A 27,437-nucleotide genomic window follows, 5' to 3' on the forward strand; every position below is an offset into this window, starting at 1 on the left:
CTGGGTTGATTCCCCAGGTGGGTTTCATCCAGGTGCTCTGGTTTTCTTCCACCATTCAAAGTCTAATTGACGTACCCAAATTGCCCGTAGTGTGTGAGTGTGGGTATACGTGTGTGCCCTACAATTGATCAGCACCCCGGCTCTGGCCCTAAGTCTCCTGGGATAGGCTCCAGGCTCCCCGAGACCCTGTATACAGGATTAATCGGTATAGACACAGAGTGAGTAACATTGTGATGTGTGAGACGTTAAATCCGGCCGGTTGTGTATTACTGTAGGAGACTGTGTTACTGTAATTACTTCTGGCCTTTAGAAACGGATATCAGCGAGCACATGACAGATGACTGCTCCTGATCATCAGTAAATAAAAAGGCTTTGTTGAGGATGAGAAAAGAACGAGGCGATTCATATAACTGCCGTGTGTCTGCTCGCCTAATAGGGCAGATGTTGTGGATTAGCGGCCGGTTGAGTGCGTCCGAAATTGAAGCTCAAATGAGCGCAATAATGAGACGTAGTGTGGCGGGTTAGGGCCCTAATCATATCGCTAAGTCACTTTCAGCTGCTCTGGAGCAGGACAGGCTTTAACTGTGACATCTCCAGTGTCTTTTTTTTTTTTGTCTGATGTGAGAATATATTCACAATCACTCATGTTGCTGTGGGCCTTCAAGTGCCTCGCTCTATATTTTGTGAAGTTTTGCAAATCATCTTTAAAGCCTTTATTCAGCATGTGCTGCCATAAAGATCACTCTGTACATGATTTACATGGTGAACTTTGTGGCAAACATCGTCTTTTATAGTTTTCTAAAACTAAAATAATATCTGTAAAAAAAATTAAGAAGTATGCTAAGTACGTGTATGTAAATATTGTCAAAAGACTACAACTACCATGCTAAGAGCTACAGCCAGCCGTAAAACATTGTCGCAAGAATGTCGCAAAGACGACAACACGGAAAACGGCGCGTCGGTTTGAAAGAGTCAACAAACAGTTAGCAACGCTGCTATAGCGCTTTGCCTGAAATGCTCAACCAGTGATTGACCCAATGTGTTTATTAAATATTATTTTAGACTTATGGTTTTGGTAGATATTCATTTTCGATAAACTGAACGCTGTGTGTTTAATTCTGGTAGTTTAATTCAGTGTTTTAGCGTCTCGGTGAGGAAGGGACGCTGTGCGCGTGAGTAACTAAAATCATAATCAAATTATTTAATGTTTATAAACTTCACAGACAACTGCTCTAACTTTAAAGTATTTTAGTGATCGAAAGATTAAAAAATATATATTTTCTGCTAAATAAATGTTTTAGGTTGAATAAAGTACACTCTACCTTTGCTGATAAATAAATAAATAACATATTAAACTACCTTTCTCAGAACTTTTATCTTTATATTTCTACAAGCACACTTTTATATGGAGTTTAATTAATTATTAAATTATTATTATTATTATTATTATTATGTTTTGTCTGTACATTAGCCCGAACTTTGGCTCTTTGAATGATTTCATTTCTGGTGGACCAGAAACCAGTCTCTGTTTCTGTCTGTCTGCCTGTCTGTCTAACCAGATTATGTATCATGCTTAAACTGGCAGAATTAAATAAATATTTTGCAGTATTTAAATATCTGGCTGAAGTTTAATCTGCACCAAAAATTAAATAAAAATGTTGAGTAAAAGCATGCTATAAACAGGTGCGTGTCAGATTTAACAATCTACCTTAAGCTACTAATGAGCTACTTGCCCAATGTAAACAAACACCTGCACCAATAGATATTAACTAGAAAAGCTAAACTGAATATTTTTACTGGAGTTAGTTTATAATTTTACTGCTGAAATAACCACGCTGAAGTGGTATAAGTGAATTTTAATGCACCGGAGTTGTTTTAAGACAAAATATAATTTTTTTCTGCATTTTTTAAATCTGATTTACTTTTTTTTTACTGTAATTCACTCTCCAAATATCGAACAGGGAGTGTATTTGGCTGACGATGAAAAAGTACAAACTTAGCGTGAACAAGGTGTAAGATACTCAACCTTACAAAAAAAATTTTTGTATCTATAAGTTAGACAGAATGTTCCGCTGTACAGAAAGACAGGCAGACATGTACGTGGTCTTTAACCTGAAATAATAATATCAATAATTACATTTAAACTGATAAGCTTATTGTTAGCTTTAACCCTGTAACTATTTCTACAATTTCCTTTTCTGTTTTTTTCTGGCTCTTTATTTCTATATAATTATTTATAATTTATGTCTTATATACTTTAATTTTTGTAACATGTTCACATATTATCTCTAAATATTCTCTTTCTCTCTCTGTCTCTCTAAGCAGATGAGTGATGTCCTCCACAGACAGTGAGAAAATGCTCCTGCTACAGGAGGAAGTCAGGACTCTGAGTCAGGAGCTCGCTCAGTGTCAGGTCTCTCTAGCCCCTCTCTCTTTCTCTCTCTCTCGCTCACACACACACTGCTTCTTACTCATGCCCAATCCACACAGCTGGTTTAATGGAGGAATGTTGCACCATTATTGTGGAATCGAGGGTCTTTGTTGTTGTGCTTTAATCTGAGAGCAGAGGTAGTGAGAGGAGAGACGAGGTCTGTGTGACAGGGGCTGATGTGTGGGATACGCCCTCAGGAGTAGAGAATTAGCACTAACTCACTAATGTATTATATGGATTAGATGAGACCACTGAGATTTTATCCGTGGTCTGATCTACTCTATATAAGATATCAGTAGTCTGATCTACTCCATATATCTTGTATAGGGTAGATCAGACCACCGATATCTCATATAGAGTAGATCTGACCACCAATATGTTATGTAGAATAGATCAGACCACTGATATCTCATGTATATATCGATGTCTTATACTGAGTCGATCAGACCACCGATTCCATATAGAGTAGATACGACTACCAATATCTTTTACAGTTAGCCCAGACCACCAGTATCTCATATAGAGTAGCCCAGACCACCGAAATCTCGTATAGAGTAGATCAGACCACTGACATCTCGTATGGAGTAGATCAGACCACTGACATCTCGTATGGAGTAGATCAGACCACCAATATCTCAGATAAAGTAGTAGTTCAGACCACCGATATCTTATGCGGAGTCCATCAGACCACCAATATCTGATACAAAGTAGTAGATCAGACCACTGATATCTCATATAGAGTAGATCTGACTACCAATATCTTTTATAGCGTAGACCAGACCACCAAAATCTTATGACCACCGATATCTCATATAGAGTAGATCAGATCACCAATATCTCATATAAAGTAGATGAGACCACCAATATCTTATATAGAGTAGATCTGACTACCAATATCCTTTACAGAGTAGACCAGACCACCAATATCTCATATAAAGTAGATCAGACCACTAATATTTCATATGGAGTAGATCAGACTACTATTATGTAGAGTAGATCAGACCACCAATATCTCATACAGAGTAGATCAGACCACCAGTATCTCATATAGAGTAGATCAGACCACCAGTATCTCATATAGAGTAGATCAGACCACCAGTATCTCATATAGAGTAGATCAGACCACCAGTATCTCATATAGAGTAGATCAGACCACCAATATCTCATATAGAATAGACCAGACTACCCGTATCTCAGCGAGTAGATTGAACTCACTGCAGTTAAGTTGTGCTAAGTTGATTTGTCCAAAGAAAGTGAAGGACTATATTAGACAATAAGTATTTATTTTATTTAAATAAAAACTTGGCTAGTAATTTGTGTTAAATTACAACTGAGTATTATTCACAATAAACTAAGTTTTATTATCATAATAAAGCCAAAGTGACATTAAAGACAATAAAGAAAACCAAATGATTCATTATTTTAGATGTGTGTTATTTTAATGTTTTTGCCGTGTCCTCATTAAACACGACCTTGTGTCAGATCTTGCATGCACGTTGCCCGTGTTTAGTAGATCAGACGATTTCAATCAGAGTTTTTTTTTTTAATGCACACTTGTGAGTTTAAAATAATATATTTTTTATAATTTTAAAAACATCTCACACTCTCTGTCAGTTTGTATCATGTTTGTTTTTAATGCTAATGTGATTAGTTTTTTCCTTCATCATCACTTGTTTAAATAATTGGTAAACATTTTAGGCTTGCTGTCAGTGTTTATGATATTTATTTTTAAACATGTGTTTGATCACGAACGCTAATTATGACTTATCCCAAAACATCGACTAAAGACAAAGTTCCTGGAAAGCACTGGGTAGGTTTATTTATTAATTTAATCCGATGTATAATGTGATCTTAATGTTAAATATACATCAGCTTAAATGGGGGGGGGGGAAATAAAAAATAAATAAATAAATATAATTATCAACATGTACATTTTTCAATTGATGCATAATTTTTGTTTCTGTAAATAGCGCAATACAAATAAATTATAAGTGAATTAAATATTCAGCTTAAGATTTCTTTAAACTGGCAGAAATATATCAGAAATCTATAAACGTTTTAGAAGATGAATTTAAACAACTATTAGATTATTTATTTGAGGTAACACTTTGTGTAACATGACAAACTCCCCAAGATAAACGCTTTAAAATAAAATAATGGAAGTTTTTAAAATATGCATTTCTTTTAATGAAAAGTTACATGACTACAGCTCATTATGATGTTTAAGTAATTGATCATGTGCCTAAGACTTGTTACAGTATCTCAGTACTTGGTGATAAAGCTTGTCATCATATTTAATTCCTTGGTCACATGACTAAATATTCATTATAATATTTGAGGTAGTAACACAGAGCTGAAAAGAAAGTGCCACAAATGAACAGTAACAAATCTTGTGGTTAAGGGGGGGGTGTAAAGTGAATGAACATTTTTTACAAAAAAAATAAAGCTTACACAGTACAGCTGGGTAAAAGATCTACAAAAAAGACTTTGCATGATTTTACATAAATTAATCTTCACCATGACCTCTGCAGCTCATACACATGTGGAAACAGCAGTCTCGTACTGTGCATGTATCTGTGTAACACAGTGTGTATTACAACTCAGTGAACTACTTTTGTTTTTAAACAGGCGGATAAGGAGTTTGTATGGTCGCTATGGAAACGGCTCCAGGTGGCGAACCCGGACTTGACTCAGGCTGTGAGTTTAGTTGTGGAGCGGTGAGTCTCATATTCTATCCTGGCTGGTCAGAATGTAGTAGTTAATTGTCTATAAATTGATGCGCTGGTTCTAATACGTTTTTTTTTTAAATTCTGAAAATGTTTTTATTAAAGTCTTAATGACTGACAGTCTTAATACTGTCAGTTACAGTGTGTAGACATGCACTCCTCCAGGGTTCTGGGTGGAACTGTTTATGAAGAGGAAGCTCTGTGTCATGTGATTCCATATAGGACCGGCCAGGGTTTCACACAGATGCAGAACCCTCAAGGAGAGATTATGCGAATGACGTCCTCTTAAGGGAGTCTACTTAGAACCCTGTAACAGTGTTTTCCTTTTACATTAGTTCCCAGTAGAACCTTTAATTTCATCGCTATAATGTAAAGACCAGCGCAGAACTGATTGGTTCCTCCAGGGTTTTGTTTGAAATGATTTCTCTAGAGGTCAAGATAAGACGTGTGTTAGAGGGACGAACCACAAAACTCCGAAGAACACACACTCTGTTTAAAAATAAACATAAACCTTTTTTTAAACAGTGCCTGTCCATCAGAAAGGGTTCTTTAAGGGTTCTGTTTTTTTTCTTGGTGCAGAAACACGACTGTCTTTTTATTTTATAGAATAAAAACAGAGTGAGAGCAGATTCCACTTGGAAATAATTCTTTAGGACACTAAGACCCTGAGTTATCCAAAGAACCATTTTTGTTCTTTCTTTTTTCTTTCTTTCTTTTTTTTATTACTTTTAAATGATGTTCAACTGTGAAACTCAAACACAGACGTTACAGAGCAGCGTTAAACCTCTAGAGGTTCTGGATTAAACCTGGATCGCGAGACGTGCGTCTCTGCAGAACCCCGGGTCCATTGGGAGTTCCGTTTGCTCTTTTCTGATTTTATTTTTTTTCCTCTTTTTTTGCGGCGGGGTTATAAAGGCGTCGGAGAGCTGAGGCGGCTCTAATCCTCCCTCATCCTCGGTGGATTTCCCCGACCGCAGAGGCTCTCTCTAATGAAAACGTGCTCGCACACTTCACGTCCCGCAGAAGAAAAGCTCGGCCAAGTGCCCTTCTTTACGGGATAAACAGCAGATTTAGGGTGGCTAAGATGACCCGCAGAGGGAGTGATGTGCGTTCTGGAGTGCGGCATGGGAACTCTGCGTTAAATAGGCTCATTTCATACGTGACCGACTCCACGCGTCCTTCGCTTTAAGATGCTTCCCCGATGCAGGAATACGGCCTGAGATTAACGGCGATCCTCGATGCCATCCATCATCGGCTCTACGCAAAGCCCGGCGCAGAGACCGACGCTCGTGAAGTGTGCTTTTATCATCGACACACCAAATCCTCTGCCTACTTCTTGACCGTGTATTTTAATCAGAAGCTGCAATTTGTGTAAGGAAAAGTACAACAGGATGAACAATAAACATCTCTTTCTCGGTTGGTTAGAAATCATGATACGGCCAGAAAAAGCTCATCAGACTACAGCGCTAGTGTACTGTCTCTGGAACAGTTCTCCTCCCCTGCAGGGGTCAGTGATGTCCGAGAAAGTGTTATACCAACATTCAGGGAACATTTCAGATGGAGTGTGTACATATATGGACTCTAATGTTCCACTAAATGTACAGCTTTGTCAGCTTTAAGCATTTTGAACGTAATAATTTTTGACTGTGACTTGTGATTAAGTTTAACCAAAAACCTGACTTGCAGAGTGTGAGAGAAAATCTCACTCCGCTCTGTGTGTGCATGTGTGTGCTGGTCCTCAGAGAACCGACACGGTTCCACCTGAGACCGAGAACACAAGGGGCGTTGACATGATGATAACCGTGCCAGCTCCAGTCGAGCGCGCAGCCTTCTGGGAGCACCGCTCGGCCTTGTAGGCGTCGGCTGGTCGGTTTGAAACATCGCGGTTAAACACATCTAGAGAGAGCCTCAGGAGAAACGGAGGAACGAGAGAGAAAGAGAGAAAATAAAAGAGTGAGCCGTCAAGGGAAGTGTGATCCGTCCCCACTGACCTCTGCCGATCTTCTCTCCTGCATCTCTCTGGATTCTGTATGTTTTTGATGTCAGGATAATTGCTAATACCTGGAGACGAGCGCTTCTACCTGCTCGAGGGACGCGCCGCGCCGCTCAAAGCCGTCTCCGAGTGTTTTATTCCCCGGTATAGTGCTGGTATTCCCATCATAACGCCCAGCGTTTCATCTCCAAGCGCTGTAATCCCGTTGCATCATGAAAGAGAGAGAGAGAGAGTGAGAGACAGAGACAGAGAGAGAGCCCTGAAGGCCAGAGATCAGCTACACACTCTCACACACACACACATACACACCCCTGCCCTAATTGCAAGTTTACTCTGAAGTTTTAAAGTTGTGTAAACAGGTAACCATGTCACTGAAATCATATAGAGTTGTGTGAAAATGTCCGGACATCCTTCGAGTAGTGAGAACCTAATTAGCTCATTAGGCTTTAATTGACTCATTAGGACACGTTTACTCGGGTCAAGAATCGTCATTAGGAATAGCAATTTCTGAGCGTTATAAATTCTCCGACTCCTCAAGCCTCTTCTCACTCTCAGCAGCTCTCCTGGGCTCCTCTATGCAGCTGACTGAGGAGCTGGAAATGAAGCTAATTGATGCTTACGAAGAAAAAGAAGGCTGTTAAATCTCATCAAAGTGCCTCCAGTGTGCAGTTTTCCACAGTCCGGTGTGTCAGTTAACAGGAGGTGAGGTAGCATGGCAGTCAAAGAGAGTTAGAGAAGAAGCGAAAGCTGGGGCAGAACCTCCAAAACCAGGTCTAGGGGTGTTTGAGCGACGTCCTGAGCACACAAGCATGATCTTCATGGAAGAGTCATCACAGCAGCATCGCGCCCCAGCGCAAAATCAGAGCCTGAACATTACAGAGATTAAGCCAGAGTGTTCGCAGGAACAAGCCATGGATGGATGAAGTGAGAAAGGAACTCTTTTACAGCCTCAGTCGTCAGAGCTCAGTTTGGAGAGAAGAGGAGCAGCCTGCCGGTTGTTAACTGTGGAGGAGTTGTGCTTTGGCCCCGGATTCCAGCAGATATCAAACTGAATCTGAAAATGATCTGCAGCAGCACGGTGACCCAGAGTAAAGCTCAGACCCCAGCGTGAGTTCCGGCAGCTTTCCGAGCAGCCTTCACCTTCGGCTGACTCCAGTATCATTGAAAATCTGTGTGGAGATCTTAAACACGCCATGCATGCCAGACAGCTCAGGAGCATCTCAGAAGGAAAAAGGTTCTGTGAGGAAGAGTGGCTGAAGATCTGCTCAATAAAAGAACACAGAGACTCTCAGCCAGCTGCAGGAAGCTTGTGTGAGAGGCGAACCATGACAGTCTAAACGTCTAAACCTGGGTTTAGAGTTCTGCACTAGATCTTGCACAGGACCTCTCGATGACTACAGTCTTTTTTTTTAATTAGTATTATTTTAAAGATTATTAAGTAGAAGTGACTATGCGCATACACACAAACACACACATTTATAGTTTTGCAGAGTATGTGACTGGGGGTGCACAAACCTTCTCCCACAGCACCGATGGTCAATGATGTTTGATCAGGTTCATCCTGTAGTTTTTCAAAGCCTAGTAAACCCAGTTGGAAAGTAGTGCACATCGTTTGGCACCGTAGCCATCAGCAGGAATATGATGGGGCGGGGCTGCTAAATATAACATGGATGGTCATGCGTCTTTGCTGGAGGCCTTGGACTGTCTCCCCTCCTGGATAAAAGGAGATCAGTTTACGGATCAAGAGAAATTAGAAGCATCAGGGTTAAAGATGGTGCGCTGCGAGTTCCTCTGTGTGTTTGCACGCTCTTTCAGGCTTGAGGACCGTTCTTCACCGCTGGGCAGTTTGCCGAGGGCTAGCCACTTATAGGCTGTGTTCGTTGCCATGGGACTTCCACCTTTACCTACAGCGGGTTACAGAAATTCAGCCGCCGCTAAGATGTCTGTTGCTGCCTTGACTTCAGTGCTTCCTGTTCTGGTCCACCTCAGCATCATCACGCTGACGATTGGCTGCTATGCTTGAGATTCCAGACCGACGCTTCTGCTACTAGACCGTGCACATGGACATCCTGCCAACGAGCTGTGATTGCTGCCTCCACTTCACCCCCACCTCTTAAGCCTGGCACTGTCACAGCTCACCAGCTTTGTGCCATTGTGCCCACTAGACACTGTTCCTGCCCCCACACTTGCACACCCCTGCTTTCTCTTCACTTCATTTACATACTTTTTCCCTCCCTAGATCCCCGGTCCTCTTCTACATTGCTCCTTTATTATTTAATAAAACACCCCTTTTTGGCAACCGTATGTTTGTGGTGCTCCTCGAGTCAAGCTCTTACAGTACTTATCTGCTCTCTCTCTCTCTCTCTCTCTCTCTCTCTCTCTCTCTCTCTCTCTCTCTCTATTCCTCTTATATCTATATCTCTGTATGTCTCACCAACTTCATCCTCCTATTCTTCCCTATCTTTTTCTTTTGAGCTCTTTTTCATATTTCTTTTTTTTTTTAATCTGTCCTCTCTTTCATACCCCTCTATCCTTGTTTCTTTTGCTGTCTCTCTTTCTTGCTTTATGGGTCTATCTTTTACATTCTTTCTTTCTCCCTTTCTTGCTCCCTTTTCTTTCTGTCTCTCTCTCTCTTGCTTTTCTCTCTTACATCATTCTCTCCCCATCGTTTTGTCTTTCTATCTATCACTCTCCCTCCTGGTCTCTCTGTCTCTCTCTCTCTCTTCCCATCAGTGAGAAACATAAAGCAGAAGCCAAAGATCGGAAAGTTCTGGAGATCCTGCAGGTGAAAGACTACAAGATCCAGGAGTTAGAAAAGGTATTGCATCATCTTCTCTTCATATGTGTGTGCGTGCGTGCGTTTGTTCATGCATATGAGGTTCAGGGCGGAATCTAGTTAGTTCCCTAATCAGGATTTGTTTCACTTTAAAATATTATGTCAGTCATTCTATAGCCACACCCCATACTCCATCACTTTAACATGGAAAAAATAAACTATAGTACAAAGCAAAAATAGTTAATAATGATATTTAATAGACCTTCTCATTACTGGGGTTCCAGAGCTGCTCCTGATATTGATATGATTCTCACACACGAGTCGTCCACACTGTTAATCCAACTTTAGTTAGAGAGTTAAAGCTGCACTTGGCATCTGTTTCACCCCAGAGACTCAAAATCAACATAAAATTGCACCGCTTGTTTAAACCATGACACTTAAAGACGTACTTAGATCAAATTATTTTTATACACCAGTGCATCACCAGGTGTCCTTTTTTTACCCCCAGATTCTCTTGCTAATTTAGTCGTGTCCCATTCCTCCCCGCCACTCGGAGGCCCACATTCAAAACCAGTCATACAAGCACTTTCAACAAGAAAACACATCTAACAATTTTATTTTTTAAACATCTTAAAAAACACATCGTGTCTCTGTAGTAATTGCTTCTAAGCCCTTCTGAATCAGCATGCAAGGCGCTTGTTTAAGTTAAAATTTATCACAAAATTTAGCACGTCTTGCAAAACGTTTGCAGACCAAATTACTTGCAGTCCAAGGTTCCACTGTACTGTACTACAAAAGTCAAATAATCTACATTACCAGAGGACACACACACACACACACACACACACACACAATGTGAAGAGAGCATATTAAATTGATGCCCTGTCTCACAGAGGTGTCACTCAGAACTCACACCTTCTGAGTGACACAACGCATACGTACAGTACTGCATTCCTGTTGATTGTTTAAAAAAAAAAAAAGGGTCAAATTTGACTGGCCCTATGTAAAAAAGTTATTGCCCCTAAACCACATTTAGTGATAAAAACTGCAGTCAAGTGTACAGTATGCAATATCTGACAATGAGTCTTTCAAATCGCTGTGGAGGAATTTCGGCCCGCTCTCTGTCTTCGAATTTTTAAATTCAGCCACATTGGAGGTTTTTTTTTTTTTTTTTTTTATAAATTTAGTCCTGTCCAATTCTTTTTCCCCCGATTCTCTCCCCAATCTAGTCGTGGCCAATTACTCCCCGTCACTAGGGGGCTCCCACACACATCAAGGCTACTACAACCACTCAGTCGGGAGGACGAAAGCTATCCCGTGTTTCCTCCGAACCACGTGACGCGAGCCGACCGCATTTTTTTGAACTGCTCGCTCACGCACCGTTAGGGGCGGAGTAACACACTCGGAGGAAAGCGCTAGCCGCTCTTTCCGTGTGCGCGAGCTCACAGACGCCCCTGATTGGCTGTAGCGCCGTGACTAATGTGGGAGCGCAAGTACCTCTCATCCCTCCCCCAATCGGCCAATCGGCCAATCAGCTCTCTCTGTGCCTCCGGCTGTGAGAGGAAAACAGCATCACCCGGGGTTCGAACCAGCGACCTCCGGATGATAGGGCGAGCGCTTTACCACTGCGCCACTCGGAGGCCATTGGAGAGTTTTTAAGCATGAATGCCCTGTTTAAGGATCTCAGTTGGATTTAAGGTTGGACTTTTTTTTTTTGAGCCATTCACAGGGTGAACTTGCTGGTGTGTTTTCCGAGCATTGTCCTGCTGCATAACCCAAGTGCACTTGAGCTTAAAGTCACAAACTGATTTTCTGGTAGAGTACAGGATTCATGGTTCCATAAATTATTGCAAGTCTTTCAGGTTCTGAAGCTGCAAAGAAGTCCCAGCCCATCACACTACCACCAACATATTGACTGTTGATATGATCATTTTTTAAAATGTATTTATTTATTTATTTTTTTAAATGAAATGCTATGTTACTTTTATGCTAGATGTAACGGAACCTTCCAAAAAAGTTAAACAATTGCCTCATCAGTCCGTTAGATATTTCCCCCAAAGTCTTGGGGATAATCAAGATTTATTATTATTTTTTTTTTTTTTGGCAAAGAAAATTGCTTTATATTTTGGTCAGCAGTGACTTTCGCCTTGAAACTCTCCCTTGAATGTCAATTTTTGCCCTCTTTCTCTCTTTCTTGTTGTTAAATCATTCTATCAGTTCCTGGATGAATTTTTGTTTACTGTTGCAGTAATTTTGGTAGGGCAGCCAATCTTGGGAAGGTTAACCACTGTTTTTACATTTGTCGATAATGGCTCTCACAGTGGTCCGCTGAAGTACCAAAGCCTTAGAAATGGCTTGGTAACCCTGGATACATGTAACTTACTTTGTTTCTTTTTAGATCTTCCAGCGTTCTTTACATTGTTGGACAGGTTATATTTTAGAGATTTTTTATTTTTTTTTAACTTAAAAAGTCTAGTAGTAATCGGGCCTGGGTGTGGCAAGTGAAATGATTTAGCAGAGGGGCAATTACTTTTTCACACAGGTGCAGGCAGGTTTGGACAGCCTTTTTTCTCTCAATAAATGAAATCATCATTTAAAAACTGCATTTTGTATTTACCCTGGTTATCTTTGCGTAATATTAAAATTTGAAGTGTAAAAAATGCACAAATAATACATGAAAAACATTTTCACAGCATTGTATAAACTCACTTGTTTATCTGATTGATTAATCTTACAGTACTATCAGTACTAAGACAGAGATTTAAAATGATGTACAGTGAGCAAAGTCCTCAATCAGGATTTTAAATCATTTAAAGAGGAAGGGTCATGAAAAAAAAAAATCCAAAGAAAACAAATGCTAATTAAAGCAAAAGACTTTAAAAGCAAAAGGTCCGAGACAATTATTAACAGCCTTAATTAAGAAATATACACCTATCAGTAAATACTATTAATTCAGTTTGTACTTTTTTGTTCTTTAACTCAGTAGAACTACATGCTGACTGACTCCCACTTTGTCCAGATGCGCTAGCAGATATAGCAGCTATGCTAAACGCTCTGAGTACAGTGTACACATTACAGGGTAAACCAGTTAAACGAAGCTTGTTAGCGCTGAGGATTGTGGGTAATCTCCCCCACACCGTCCGGCTCCAGCATCTCATTGAGAGTTGGCACAGAATGAATGTCGAGTGGTGATTAATTGCTTTTCTTCCTTCCTCGACCGTGTGATGGTCCGCTGAATCCCGCATCTCCGCACTGTTGCTGCGGTAACTTCTTTACATTTGTGTAAAGTAATAAGCATTTTTCTTTTTTTTTTTTTTTTTGGAGATATCCTGGAAGTTCCTGATCCGTCATAATCTCTGTGTCTTTAATTCCATAAGGCTCGTCTCCTAATGGTCCTGGTGTGGTCCTCATTATCAGCGTTCTGAGCTCGGCCCCGCCCACTTCCTCTCTAAAACCCTAAAACACTAGTAGGCCTGCCCATTTACACCCCCCCCCCAACGTTCCCTGTGTCTGTGTCTGTCTCTGTGTGTGTGTTTGTGTGTGTGTATTTTTACTGATATGAAAAATGAAGAAGACCCAGTGGTCCTAGTTCTTTATCAAGATCTCTCATGAGAGATCAGATCCTTGAAAAAAGAGGTTTAACGCAGACACACCTGTATGTTTCACTGCGCTGGGATGTGATTTAGTCGATGTGATCATCCAACAGGAAGTGAGATCACAGCAACAGGAAAGGAGCAGACTCCTGCAGCAGCAGAATGTTGGGGAAGAGAACCGCCATGTGATGAAGGAGCTGGTGGAACTCCAGCACACTCTGAGTGATACTACACGACGCTTACAGGTATACACACACACACACCTTCTGTGTGAAACAACGCATATGTACAGTACTGTATATACACACTTTCACTATCCCACCCCTCCTTCACCAGGAGTGTGATGATGTGTGGAGGAGGAGGCTGGAGGAGCAGCAGGAGCAGAGCAGGAAACTGGAGGAGACACACAACACCAGGCTCAAGGTACACACACACACACACACACACACACACACACATACATACTTTTGTCCTTTGGGGTTCTGCCATGCAGAGCAGGAGTCTGCACCCTGCAGGAGACTTTGTCTACCTGAGAAGAAACAGAGGCCCTAAGGCTCCTGCGCAGGTGAGCGTTCGCCCAGCGTTTACATTTACACGTGCAACATTTATCCAGAGTGATTTACACTGACCTCAGTTATACACCTGAGCAGTAAAGGGTTAGCAAGGGGCAGCTGGGTGCCGCTGGGTAGCGCACGGGTTTGAGCTCATGACCTTCTGATCAGTTGTCTAATGTCTTACAAGCAGGAGCCTCACCTTTCCAAGCAGGGGTCTTGTCTGCTTAATCAAGTCTGTGTGTCTGTGTGTGTCTGTGTGTGTCTGTGTGTGTCTGTGTGTGTCTCTGTGTGTGTGTGTGTGTGTGTGTGTGTGTGTGTGTGTGTGTGTGTGTGTGTGTGAGTGTGTGTGTGAGTGTGTGTGTGTGTGTGTGTGTGTGTGTGTGTGAGTGTCTGTCTGCGTGTGAGTGTGTGTGTGTCTGTCTGTCTGCGTGTAAGTGTGTCTGTGTGTGCACATGCGCTACTGTGACACATTTAGATTAGATTTCTTCTGGACCTTAAAAATACTTGAGACCAGGGAACTCTGTCTCTGATTTCAAGCCGTCCTTCAAGTCTCCTCCTTTGGTCTGTATGTCTGTCATTAGTCTGTCTGATTCCCATCCCTCTGTTTTTCTGTCTCCCAGGCTGTCTGTGTGTCTGCCGGTCTGTATTTCTGTCTGGTGTATTCCTGAGTCAGTCTGTCTGTCTCTTTCAGTGATTTTTATATGTGGACTACCGTCTTTGACTTCAAATATAACAACTCTTTATAGGCAGAAAAATAATAGTGTGTATGCATGTGTGTGCTCTCGTGTTTGTATGATTAGCACACAGGAGTCCCACTAGGCCCCACATACACACATTCATCTCTCTTTCATTTTATTTACTTATTATTATTAAATAAGACCCATCTCTCTCGCTCTTAATCAGTGAGCGACCCGATTAGTGCACATCATTATGGCACACTTCCCATTCAGTAGAGGATCGGATCTTATTTATGTTTTTATTTACTGTTTCTCACTTTCTCTCTCTCTCTCTCTCAAACAGGAGTGTGAAGATGGGTGGAGGAGGAGATTGGAGGAGCAGCAGGAGCAGAGCAGGAAGCTGGAGGAGGAGAAGAACGCACGGCTCAGGGTCGGTCATTATTTAAGTTCAACTGTAGTCTTGTTTATAGGCCTTATGCAGCCTCTTATAAATCTCTCTCTCTCCCTTTCCCTCTCTTTCTCTCTCCATCAGGAGTGTGAAGATCAGTGGAGGAGGAGGTTGGAGGAGCAGCAGGAGCAGAGCAGGAAGCAGGAGGAGGAGAAGAACACACGACTTAGGGTAGGTTACTGTCTAAGTTCAATTATAGTCGTGCTTTTAAGCCTTAATGCAGTCTCTCTCTCTCTCTCTCTCTCTCTCTCTCTCAGTTCAGCTGAATATAAAAATAAAATCACATTGTTGCCAAAGTGATTAAAGATGGTTGATTACATCTATCTGCATGTGCTGTAAAAAGTATTTGCTCCTCCTTGGTTTTTCTTTTTGCATATTTGTCATACTAAATGATTCAGATCATCAAACAATTTTATTATTACACAAAAATAACCAACAACAGCACTGTGTCTAAATATATTTGTTTATAATCTCTCTCTCTCTCTCTCTCTCTCTCTCTCTCTCTCTCTCCCTCTGCAGCAGCTGCAGGAGGAGTTGGTGAAGGTTCAGGCCGTCAACTCGTCTCTCTCTGTTCAGCTCCGTTCAGTTCAGCAGAACCTCAGTGATAGAGAGCCACAGCTCCAACAGCTCAGGTCTCACACTACACCCTGTACCCTACACACTACACCCTGTACCCTACACACTACACCCTGTACCCTACACACTACACCCTGTACCCTACGCACTACACCCTTTACCCTACACACTACACCCTGTACCCTATGCCCTGAACCCTACACTCTATCTTCTGCACATATCTTACAAACCGCACACTACGTTCTGCACACTGCACCGTATACCCTATTCCCTACACCCTACATGCTGTGCCCTGCGTATTACCCGCTACACCCTGCACTCTACACACTACACCCTGCACACTATGTCCTGCACCCTAAGCATTATGTCCTGCACACCACGCCCTGCAGCCTACACTCTACACACCCGCACCCTACACTCTACACAGTGAACTCTATGCCCTGCACCCTACGCATTATACACTATGCCCTGCACCCTACACTAGACTCTAGATACTACAATCTGTACCCTACACCCTACACACTATGCCCTACATACTACACTCTGCACCCTGCACTCTACACACTACACGCTGCATCCTACATCCTACACAATGCATTCTATGCCCTGCGCCCTGCATCATGCACTCTATGTCCTGTGCCTTACGCCCTATACGCTATACCCTATGCTGTGCACCCTGCACCCTACACATTGCACCCTACACATTGCACCCTGCACCCTACACATGACACCCTGCACCCTACACCCTACACACTGCAACCTACACCCTACACATTACACCCTGCACCCTACACCCTGCGCCCTACCCTTTACATCCTGCAATAAAGGAGCTTGAAAAGGATTTAATGTATCTATTGTCATCATTGAGGATGACATAATCTTAATGACACAATAATGGTACATTTTATTTAAAAACTAAATCCTTAATATTATATACAGTAGGCTAGTAATCTGTACAAAAACTGCACAATAATAATTTTTGTGTACATCTTAACATTTAAAAACGTTTACTATTTGATTAATTTTATCACTTTAAGTTTCAATGAATATTTAATATTTTATTTCCGTAGTTGAATTTCTACAGTAGCAGCAACAGGTATCCGAGGTGCTTACGTCTGTGCTGGTGAAATTGCAGGGTGATTCACAGAGCGTACACTTTAATGTACCCTGTGGAACAGAACACATCTCTACACCCTACAACTCCCCTATCAGTGATTGGTCTGAAGAGTAACATGGTTGCGTGTATGGCTTGTAACAGTGTGTCAGTTGTGCTTTGTGTTTGTTTGGGAGGAGCAGTAGGGGCAAGTCTCAGAGACCTGCCATGTGGTGACTGAAGCATCAAGCTTCTGTTGTACATCTCACAACGTCTTTAAAAACAACTTATTGCACCCTAGTGGAGTGGAGTGTAATAGAAGGAATCTGAGTTATAACTGTATTTTCAGACGGCAGCTCTTTCGACTTATATGCACTCATTCATTCTATTTTTATATATATATATATATATATATATATATATATATATATATATGTGTGTGTGTGTGTGTGTGTGTATAGGAGTGAGCTGCAGAATCTTCAGTCTTTGTATGTGCAGAGTGTGGCTCATGCAGGAGAGCAGGCAGAACTCATCCAGCAGCTGGAAGGTCTCAACATGGACACACAGCAGATCCTGCAGAGCCAAGAGAGAGTACACACCACACACACTGCCTCATACCACAAGGTACACACACATAGACCCATACATACACACCACCCTTTAGAGTAGACTATTTTCCTATCATAGTAACATAAATTCTATCTCGCTCTTTGTGTGTGTGTGTGTGTGTGTGTGTGTGTGTGTGTGTGGGTCAGCTGTACAGTGAGCTGAGTGTATCCTATCAGGCTCTGCGTCTCAGTGAGGAACAGCTCCGGCAGAGAGACGCCTGTCTCACTGAACAGCTTTCTCAGAAGGAGCAGCAGGTCTCTGAACTTCAGCTCCAAATTCTGCAACTCCAGCAACTTGTACCACCCTGCCCACTTCCCCCTGAGGTGAGTGCAACACACCCTGTGGAGTGCCCTAAAGAGTGCACTTCGCCTTGCGGAGTGCCCTAAAGCGAGCACTGCGCCCTGAGGAGCGCCCTAAAGAGTATACTGTGCCCTGAGGAGTCTCTTAAAGAGGGCCCAGTGGAGTGCCCTAAAGAGTAAAAACACTATACACTATAAAAGGGTACCAAAAGGTACACAATACCTTACAGAGGGTCACAAAGAGTGCACAACACCCTACGAAGGGCCATAAAGAGTACCTTACAGCGGGTCCCCCAAGAGTGTAGCACACCCAGTGGAGTGCCCCAAAGTGTGCATTCTACACTACTATTACACTCTAAGAGCAGTGTGTGTGCACACCACTGGACATGTTTATTTTCTATCAAAGAAAAGTCGATCGTCTATAATCTGCCCTCCACTAGGACACGCCCCTCATCCTCGTGAGAAACTCAGTTTTATCTTCAATGCCCTTGCTGATGGTAGGAGGTTTTCACTCAAAATTTCATGGTAAATGGCCCCATTCATTCTTACCTTTACACGGATCAGTCGTCCTGGTCCCTTTGCAGAAAAACAGCCCCAAAGAATGATGTTTCCACCCCCATGCTTCACAGTAGGTATGGTGTTCTTTGGATGCAACTCTGCATTCTTTCTCTTCCAAACACGACAAGTTGAGTTTTTACCAAAAAGGTCTAGTTTGGTTTCATCTGACCATATGACATTCTCCCAATCCTCTTCTGGATCCTCCAAATGCTCTCTAGCAAACTTCAGATGGGCCTGGACATGTACTGGCTTAAGAAGGGTACACATCTGGCACTGCAGAATTTGAGTCCCTGGCGGTGCAGTACTGTATGTTACTGATGGTAGCCTTTGTTACTTTGGTCCCAGCTTTCTGCAGGTCATTCACTAGGTCCCCCCGTGTGGTTCTGGGAGTTCACGGGGTGAGATCTTGCGTGGAGCCCCAGATCGGAGGAGATTATCAGTGGTCTTGTATGTCTTCTATTTCCTAATAATTGCTCCCACAGTTGATTTCTTCACACCAAGCTACTTACCTATTGCAGATTCAGTCTTCCCAGCCTGGTGCAGGTCTACAATTTTGTTTCTGTTGTCCTTTGACAGCTCTTTGGTTTTGGACATAGTGGAGGTTGGAGTGTGACTGTTTGAGGTTGTGGACAGGTGTCCTTTATACTGATAACAGATGACATTAATACAAGTAACAAATGAAGGACAGAGGAGCCTCTTAAAGAAGAATTTACAGGTCTGTGAGGGCCAGAAATCTTGCTTGTTTGTAGGTGACTAAATACTTATTTTACTGAGAAATTTACCAATTGGTACAACGTGATTTCTTTTTTCTTTTTTTGTCTCTCATAGTTAAGGTTTACCTGACTGCATGCTTTGTTGCCCCACTGTGTGTGTTCCTGTATGTACACTACCGTTCAGAAGTTTTAGAACACTGATTTATTTTCTACATTCTACAGCAATACTGAGGATTTCAAAACTATAAAATAACACATATGGAATTAGGAAATTACATAACAAGAAAAACAACAGTTAGTTGTTATTTTAAGACACAGAGGTCAGCCTTTCTGTAATAGTTCTTGCAAGAACAGTATTGTCAAGTGCATTTGCAAAATCCGTCAAGCACAATAATGAAATTGGCTCTCATGAAGACCGTCCCAGGAGGGCGAGACCAAAACCTACCTCTGCCTCAGACGAGAAGTTCATTTAGAGTTATCAGCCTGAAAAATGACCAATTAACAGCACCTCAGATTAGAGGCGTTATGAAGTCTTTACAGAGCAGAAGTAGCAGACACACCTCACCATTAACTGTCCAAAGGAGATTAATGCATTTTTGGACGCCTTCAGCATCCCTTTACAATGTAGAAAGAAATAAAAATCAGGAACCATCATGGAGTTAGAAAGTGTTCTAAAACTTTTGAACGGTAGTGTATTGGATATATTTACTGTTTTTTCAATGAAGTTTGTTTCTTGCTTTATATTTAGGGTTATATGTCTCTATAATCTCTGTTTATTTCTTTTATAGTTCTGATATATACATACTAAATTACACCAAGGTTTTATCCTCATAATTATTTCTTATAATAATTCCTATAATATTCAGGACCAAATATTCAGAAAAAGTTCATTTCTGTTCTAAATTAAACAGATATTACGAATAAATGTTGAAATATGGATCACTGTTGCATCTTTCAGATTTTATACGATAAAAGATTATCACGTTTGTAATACGTTTATTTGTAATATTGTGATTACTAACATTACATAGTCCTGTATCATAGCCCAGATACTGGATTTTGGTCCGGTCTTAATATGGAAATTATTAAGGCTGGAGATTAATCATGGAAATGTGCATCTGTATTTATGTGAGAGTTTTACTTTAATGAACGTGGAGCGTTTCTGAGATTGGACTCAGTACTGGCGGCCTGATCGGAGCCTGGCTTCAGAGTCGACGTGTGAAATGATGATTAATCACGTTTGTTATCACCTTCTCGCCCCTGCGCTACCCCATGGACCACAGGTGGCGTTACAGTGCTCGGTGCCAGGATGCGCCCGGGGACAGAGCATAATCTAGTTGTCGAGTTTTTTAGCTAAACGCTCGGCGTCGTTAAGGAGAGCGTGAGCGTTAGAGAATCCCTCCTTCCTCTTTTGTAAACGTCCATTAATTCTGCGCTCGGCATTCAAATATAAATGGATCAATTAGCGAGTCATTAAATACAACTAGGCAAAGTTCCCTCAGTAATTACTGTTCAGATCTGCAGGGCTGTGTTCCAGGAAGCGGAGAAATCTCCCTCACTCACTCCCTCTCACTCTCTCTCTCTCTCTCTCTCTCTCTCTCTCTCTCTCTCTCTCTCTCTCTCTCTCTCTCTCTCTCTCTCTCTCTCTCTCTCTCTCTCCCTCCCCTTCTCACTCTTTGTGTGTGTGTGTTTAGTAGTAGTAGCATCTTTCTGTTGTAATTGCAGACTCACTGGTTCGAGGCTTTGCATTAATATTAACTGGTGTTTACCAAACACACGTCGCGGCTTTGTTTCTCGGCTTTCCCCTAACCCGCGCACATCAAAGTAAAGGGATGGGGTCTCCTGAAGTGCGGCGCGGTCGGCGGGGCTTTGGCTAATTTGCTACGACAGGAGCGCGCGTTCCTGTGTAATCCGGAATTCTGTAACAACTAGAACACCTGTACAATCCTTCAACGGGGTTACATTTTAATTTTAAATCTTTGCAAGCCTGTGATGGAAATGATCAAAGTGTAGGTTGGTGGGGGTCGCTCTTTCTCTCTCTCTCTCTCTCTTTCTCCCTCGCTTGAGTGTGTGTGGCTCTGATTTAAATAAAAGTCTCTTGAACAGTGTGCTAAGGAAGGAAAGAAGCAGGAGGCAGAAGAAACACACATACTTTAAGTATTTTACACTTCACTCCTTTCCATTTTCTACATTCCTTTTTTATTTAAATGACTGCCGATCAAATTATCACAGCATCGCTATGTGCTTGGAGAAACCGTGAAGATTAAAACATTGTGTGCTGCTGAGGGTGTGTGACGATGTGCCGCTACAGTGACCACTCTCACATACTTTACTCTCCTTTAGCATCAAAACTGTTTATGATATCTATGTTTTACCGTTACGTGTGACGTAGTACCATGTAGTAACTTTTTGCAATGGCCGAGACGGTTTGGTCCAGGTGGTGCCGTAACTGCTGTTAAAGTGGAACTGTTGGGTTTGGGGTTGTGGTGGACCGCGAGTCCTGTGTGGGATTCAGGTGGAAAGCAGCATGTTTTTTTTTTGTTTTTTTTTTGCCCACTCAGCCGCTGTTTGCCAGGTGGTCCGCTGCCACGGCAACCCCAGATAGGGGGCTCCCATTGGTGTGTTCCTGGCTGCACTCTGCTCTGATTGGGAGTGCGCGTTTCAGGTCGCCATCCATCACGCCGCCCCACGCACGCCACGCTTCCTGGGCTCTAAAGTCCAAATCGTAATTGTACTGGGCAGCAATTCAGAGTGAAACCACACACACACACATGCACACGGGTGCCTCCATCCTGCACGGGCTGTCATTAGTGAGAGATTTGGTGTGATACAGTGCCAGACATTGTACAGCTTCGCCCAAATTACTCTTCTCACTGCAGCACTGGCTGTTTACGGCTCTGTCCCAAATCCTGCCTAGTTAGTGTTCTTACTAAAACTTACAGTTTGAAACTTGAAAACTTCTTACTAAAGATTCATCAGTTTTAAGAATCCGTCCCAAAAAAAGTGCCTACTTTATCATTGTAATAGAACCTCAGCCCTTTTAAGGGTTCACACAAATGCTGTCGAGTTTATGCTCTTAGTAAACACCGGAGTCATCCAGTGTGGCCTAGTTAGTGTTTTAAACAGAACTTTTCAAAGGTTGTGAATTTTAAGGGTTAGATTTCTTTTTACTTCGTAGATTCATTTCAGGTTGATTTGTCTCGACCAGCTATATTCCTTACTGTTTTTTTTAAGTTAAAAACCAAAAACCCTAAACGTATCTAATACATATTGAAGTGTTGTGTAACTTGCGTTGTTTGTTTGTATAAATGTTGTGCCTCGTGCAAGGCAATAATCTTTTTTTTCCTCCCAAGCCTCTGCTCCACACTCCAGTCTATTCGGTGGCAGTAATGCACTAACCACTCATAAACTCAAAAGAAGAAGAAGGAACGAAAAAATTTTTCTAAGCAAGATTATTTTATTTTTTGCAAAAGCTGTGGTATAGTTTAAATTTTTCTTTTACAGGATAATATAAAAAGTGTGATTTGCTTTTGAATCAAACACTGACTCGTGACTTAATTAATAAACTTAACAAAAGGCTCACATGTCTTTATTAGGGAGTAGTAAGGCTTTTTTCCCAAATGCTAAAGCATGCAAATGTCTACAGTATCTATCTATCTATCTATCTATCTATCTATCTATCTATCTATCTATCTATCTATCTTAATCTAAACATTCATATACTGTAAAGAACATTCAAGTCAAAGCAGGACTTTAGATTATGGTATAACAGAACAATCATAAGAGTATAAATTCCCTTTATTTCTCCATATAATCCACTGTTACACAATTAACCCAGTGTTTCACTAATGCTTGGATATCATCAAGGTAGAATGTTTTCTCAGTACGCCGCAGCCTTGATCAGACTGCCGGCTTTAAATCTGAAACATTGGCCTCCAAGCAACTCCTTTAATGTCCCAAACATTGGAGTGAGGTCAGGACTATATGGGGGATGTGGCAAATACTCCCAGCTGAGTTCCTGTAGTGTGCAAGTGGTGTTGGTAAATGATCGTAGGTTCAGTTCTCACAGACAGATGTGTCTCTTCCACAAGTCGGTGACAAGTTATCCACTGAATTCATGGATCTGCTATTCCACTCGCTATATCCTCTGAGACACCACAGCCAGGATCATCATTCTTTTCATTCTTTTTCATCATTCTCTTCATTCAGGATCACAACGTTTGCACTGTTCATATGTTTCACTGCGACCTGATCATTGTATTGTGCTTGATGTCTTCTGCGTGAGGGCAAAAGTGCCCAGTCCTGACCTCATACAGACGTAGGAATAACAGATCCCTGAGTAGTGATGTAATTACTCAGCTCCAGTATAGTATAATCAATACTTGCGCCTTAAGTGTTACCTGGGTGTTTAAACACCTCTGCTTCATATTAGAACATGTGGGTCATTCACTAAATCCTCCCTAGTGTTGTTCTTAGTGAATTCATTCATGATGTTTGTATAGTAGTTTAATACTGTAACAACACGGAAATATATACAGTTTATACCATTGTTGCACATTTGGGCAAACACAGCTAAGGTTTTCATCTGTCTGAGAAGGTATCAGTCCGAAACATATCCACCACAGTGCTGTAGTTATATATGTAACATTATACACTGGTTAGTTCCGACCGAGTAATCTGATTGGGCGAGAGGTGACAATAGACGATAACACCACCGGGACATTAAACTGTATGTATCACTACGCGTTCCACAATCGTTAATTACAATTACTGTCAGTCGCAGCCTGGGTTAAAGTAGATCTGTACAGTCTGCAATACTAAGGAGAGAGCAGCTACCTGGCAACCCACATTCACAACCATTCATAGAAGCACCTTCAGCAAGGAATGGTGTTTGAGGAACTATTGTACAGTATAAAAGCAATATTCCACTTTGAGGTCGGGCTGTGTTGCTTACGGCCACGTCACAGCAATGCTATATCTGGCAATACGACACTCTAGACATACTGTATACTTAAGTACTCAGATTATCAACTAAATAACATAATCATTTTTTAAAATGTAATTATTATAACGCTTCTGGTTGGCGGCACGTTGGCTTAGGGGTTAGCACTGTCACCTTGAACCTCCAGGGTCTGGGTTCGATTCCCGAATTGATCTTTGTTCCTGAAGTTTGCATGTTCTTTCCGCGCTTGATGGGTTTCCTCCGCGTACTCCGGTTTCTTCTCACAGTACAAAGACATGCAGATTTGGATAATTGGTGTTCCCAAATTGCCACCACCACCACGTGCCTAAGTCTCCTGGCATAGGCTCCAGGTCTCCCGTGACCCTGTATACAGGTTAAAGCAGTTTTGATGATGAATGAGTGAGCAATCCTGGCTAGAATGAGTTAAACTAATAGTTCAGTACAGTTCATTTATAAGATAAAGAATCTTGAGGTTAGTTTTCCCCAGCCAGGCTCGATTCCTGTCTCTGAGTTTGCATGTTCTCCCCCATGCTTGGTGGGTTTTCTCTGTGTACTTTGGTTTCCTCCAACAGTCCAAAGACATGTAGGCTAGGACAAGTGAATGTGTGTATAAGTGTGTGTATGTATGTGCCCTGTGATGGATTGGCACCCTGTCCAGGGTGTACCCTGCCTAGTGCTCTAAGAAAAAAGGCAGAAGTATGCATGTCAGTAATTTGGACAGAAAACACAACAGTGTTTAACTGGCAACAGGGAGTTTTTATTAACCTACCCAGTAAACGAGCACTTTATAAAAAGTCAGCTAACAAACAATCTAGAGGTTGTGGTGGTGGCAAGGAAAAACTCCCTGAAACATCATGAAGAGGAAACCTTAAGTGGAACCAGATTCAAAAGAGAACCCATCCTCACTTGTGTGTCACCAGATACTACAGATATATTTTTTTCTCCTATAACCGTCTGCTCTACAATCGAAAGTTGTTAAAAGTGTAGCCGGGACATTTATGAGCTCTTGTATTATAAAGAAATGAAGTTGATAAGTGTGTAATGAAAAAAAGCGCAAAGATTACAGGAATTACATTCCATAAGGAAGTGATGTCATGGGTTTCAAATTTATTTTTGCATATTGTCTCGGAATGTAATTAAATTAATACGCTGTCTGTGAGCAGCTCATCAGAATGCACTGAACCTGTCTTAACCTTATGCTGCTAAAGTTCAGCTAAAAAAACCTGAAGAGGTGAAGATTAAAGACAACTTTAAAGAGCAGGTATTATTCAAAATTCACTTTTTAGTCATGTTTACACATTCATTCAGATCTTCAGTGTGTGTACACGCTTTTTTTTTTCATGTGTATATCAGCCAGGGTTTTACCGAGCTAATTCGATTTCCCCACTAATGTGAGCTCATATAAGAAGAGCCCCTCCCCTGGCTTGTTATCCAGCTCTCCTGTTCTCAGCAGCAGCTCGTTTACATAGACACCGAACCTGCGTGTTTGGAGGAGGAGTAAAATAGGGGGTGTTTAAGGAATGAAGAAATGCTTTATCTGAGGTTTATTTCAGCTGATGTCTTACACACACATGCAGGAACACACTCTCCTTGGGAAAGCTCTGAGACCCGTGTTCATTTGTTACACAACTAATACAACATGGGGCTTTTAAGTTTAAAGGAAGCTACAAAGCAGGTAATGCAGTTGGGTTTGTAAATGTAAAGGTGTGTTTGGGTCATGGGAACATGGTGCCGTGACCCGAGTTGCGCTGTCTACCCAGTGAGGGTGTGGTTCATTTCTGTGTACTGTGTGTGTGTGTGTGTGTGTGTGCCCTCTCTAAGTAAACCTGGTGATTGTACTAGATGTGTCTCAGTTCCACAAGCCAGACTTCAGAAGTAGAGGATTAATTTGTAGTATAACATCCGCTGTTTCCTGGCTCTGTTCTGTAGTGTCATGTAGTGTTCATACTGTGTGTGTGTGTGTGTGTGTGTGTGTGTGTGTGTATTACTCATAATGATCATAATTTGATCATAAATTGAGATGATGGTAAACTGAAAAGTGTGTTTGTGTCACACACTTGTGTTTAAATCACAGATTTATCCATTAAATTGACCTTTAACCTTTCCTGTCTGAGTAACAATTTTTGTATTTGAGTTTATTTTACATTATATTTACATAATTTTTATATATTTTTTGTTAAGGTGAAAAATAATGTTAAGCCTTGAGAGAGATGATGAAAGTTGTATCATCCTCTCGTAGCTGTGTGTGTGTGTGTGTGTGTGTGTGTGTGTGTGTGTGTGTGTGTGTGTGTGTGTGTGTGTGAGATTAGCATTATCGAACTCAGGAGCTGTCAGATGTATAATTGAAGTGTCAGGCATACACACACACACACACACATAGAGCTTGTTATATGGGGTCATGTTTAGTAGAGTAGCCATGTTTCCTTTGATCAGAACTGTGTGTGTGTGTGCTGCATACTGAGAACCCACCAGTATGTTTGGGTTTTAAATGTTTCACTCTGATGGAGCAGAGAGAGAAAAATCACACACCGTGTCGTGGCAATTAACCAGCGATCTTCATGTTGCTTTAAACAAGTGATGCGAGCTGGTGATGGAGGCGTGACCCAGAGGAGACTCGGCTCTAAATGCACTCCGGTTCCTCTCCAGAGTTCTCCCTGGTTTGGTGTCAGAGACTGCTTACTTGTTCAGTGTTCACTTGGTTTAAAGTCTTCACCTGGACATCTGGGTGCCAGTGACCTGGTGATCCGTCCAGCGTCTCCGCTGGCACTCAGCGTGTTATTTGTGGACGTTTAGAGATCGGCCCAGGTTCCGTATTAGTGAGTTCTGAATTTTTGATGGTTTTTTTACTCTATTGAGTTCAGAATTTTTGGGGCAGGTTCCATATTTACTGGGTTCTGGATTTTGGTCCTGGTTCTGTGTTCCGTGGGTAATTTAGTTCTTCTCTGATTTGTGTTCTGCTTTTGTTTTGGATTTGTTTTGAAGGTGTCGAGGTCCTGTGTGGTATTCGGTTCTGGAGTTCGCTCAGTGTGCTGGTGTGGTTTATTTAGTGGCGTAGATGGTGGCTGCGTAGTGTTAACTTAAATTCTTTCTCATTCACATGCAGCAGACGGGTCACGAGCCTCGGGGAGCAAAATCACAAACCCGTCCATATGTTCTGCCCAGCCAGATCCCACCAGAGCCTAATCGCGTTCTGTAATTACACCACTCCTCTCTCCTCCCTCTCTCTCTCTCTCTCTTTCTCTCTCTCTTGCTCTCTTCTCTGCTGGCTGGAAATGAGAGAAAAGCCCTCAAACACTCCCTCATCAGATAATTTGTAAATTGCTTCATGCGGTTGCTGCTGCTGCTCCTGAACTCCGTCATCTGTTTTGTTTTTTTTCCCCTTCCTTCCTTTCTTTTTTTTTTTTTTTTGTAAAGGGGACTGCTTGAAA

At 41.8% G+C, this 27,437-nt stretch overlaps 1 protein-coding gene across 1 annotated transcript in view; it reads left to right on the top strand.

Annotated features, from left to right (window-relative positions):
• The first annotated feature begins 965 nt into the window (after positions 1-965).
• The window catches only part of cntln (centlein, centrosomal protein), a 77,589-nt gene continuing 51,117 nt past the window's right edge, over positions 966-27,437 (top strand). The window contains exons 1-11 of the mRNA XM_053502839.1: positions 966-1,172; positions 2,326-2,413; positions 5,060-5,148; positions 9,884-9,968; positions 13,633-13,764; positions 13,856-13,942; positions 15,094-15,180; positions 15,283-15,369; positions 15,718-15,830; positions 17,329-17,491; positions 17,623-17,799. Of these exons, the coding sequence (XP_053358814.1) occupies positions 2,333-2,413; positions 5,060-5,148; positions 9,884-9,968; positions 13,633-13,764; positions 13,856-13,942; positions 15,094-15,180; positions 15,283-15,369; positions 15,718-15,830; positions 17,329-17,491; positions 17,623-17,799 (1,101 nt within the window). The 5' untranslated portion in view covers positions 966-1,172; positions 2,326-2,332. The remainder of the gene's footprint in view (positions 1,173-2,325; positions 2,414-5,059; positions 5,149-9,883; positions 9,969-13,632; positions 13,765-13,855; positions 13,943-15,093; positions 15,181-15,282; positions 15,370-15,717; positions 15,831-17,328; positions 17,492-17,622; positions 17,800-27,437) is intronic.

Source organism: Clarias gariepinus, chromosome 8 (assembly GCF_024256425.1).
Source record: "Clarias gariepinus isolate MV-2021 ecotype Netherlands chromosome 8, CGAR_prim_01v2, whole genome shotgun sequence".
Lineage (NCBI taxonomy): Eukaryota > Metazoa > Chordata > Actinopteri > Siluriformes > Clariidae > Clarias > Clarias gariepinus.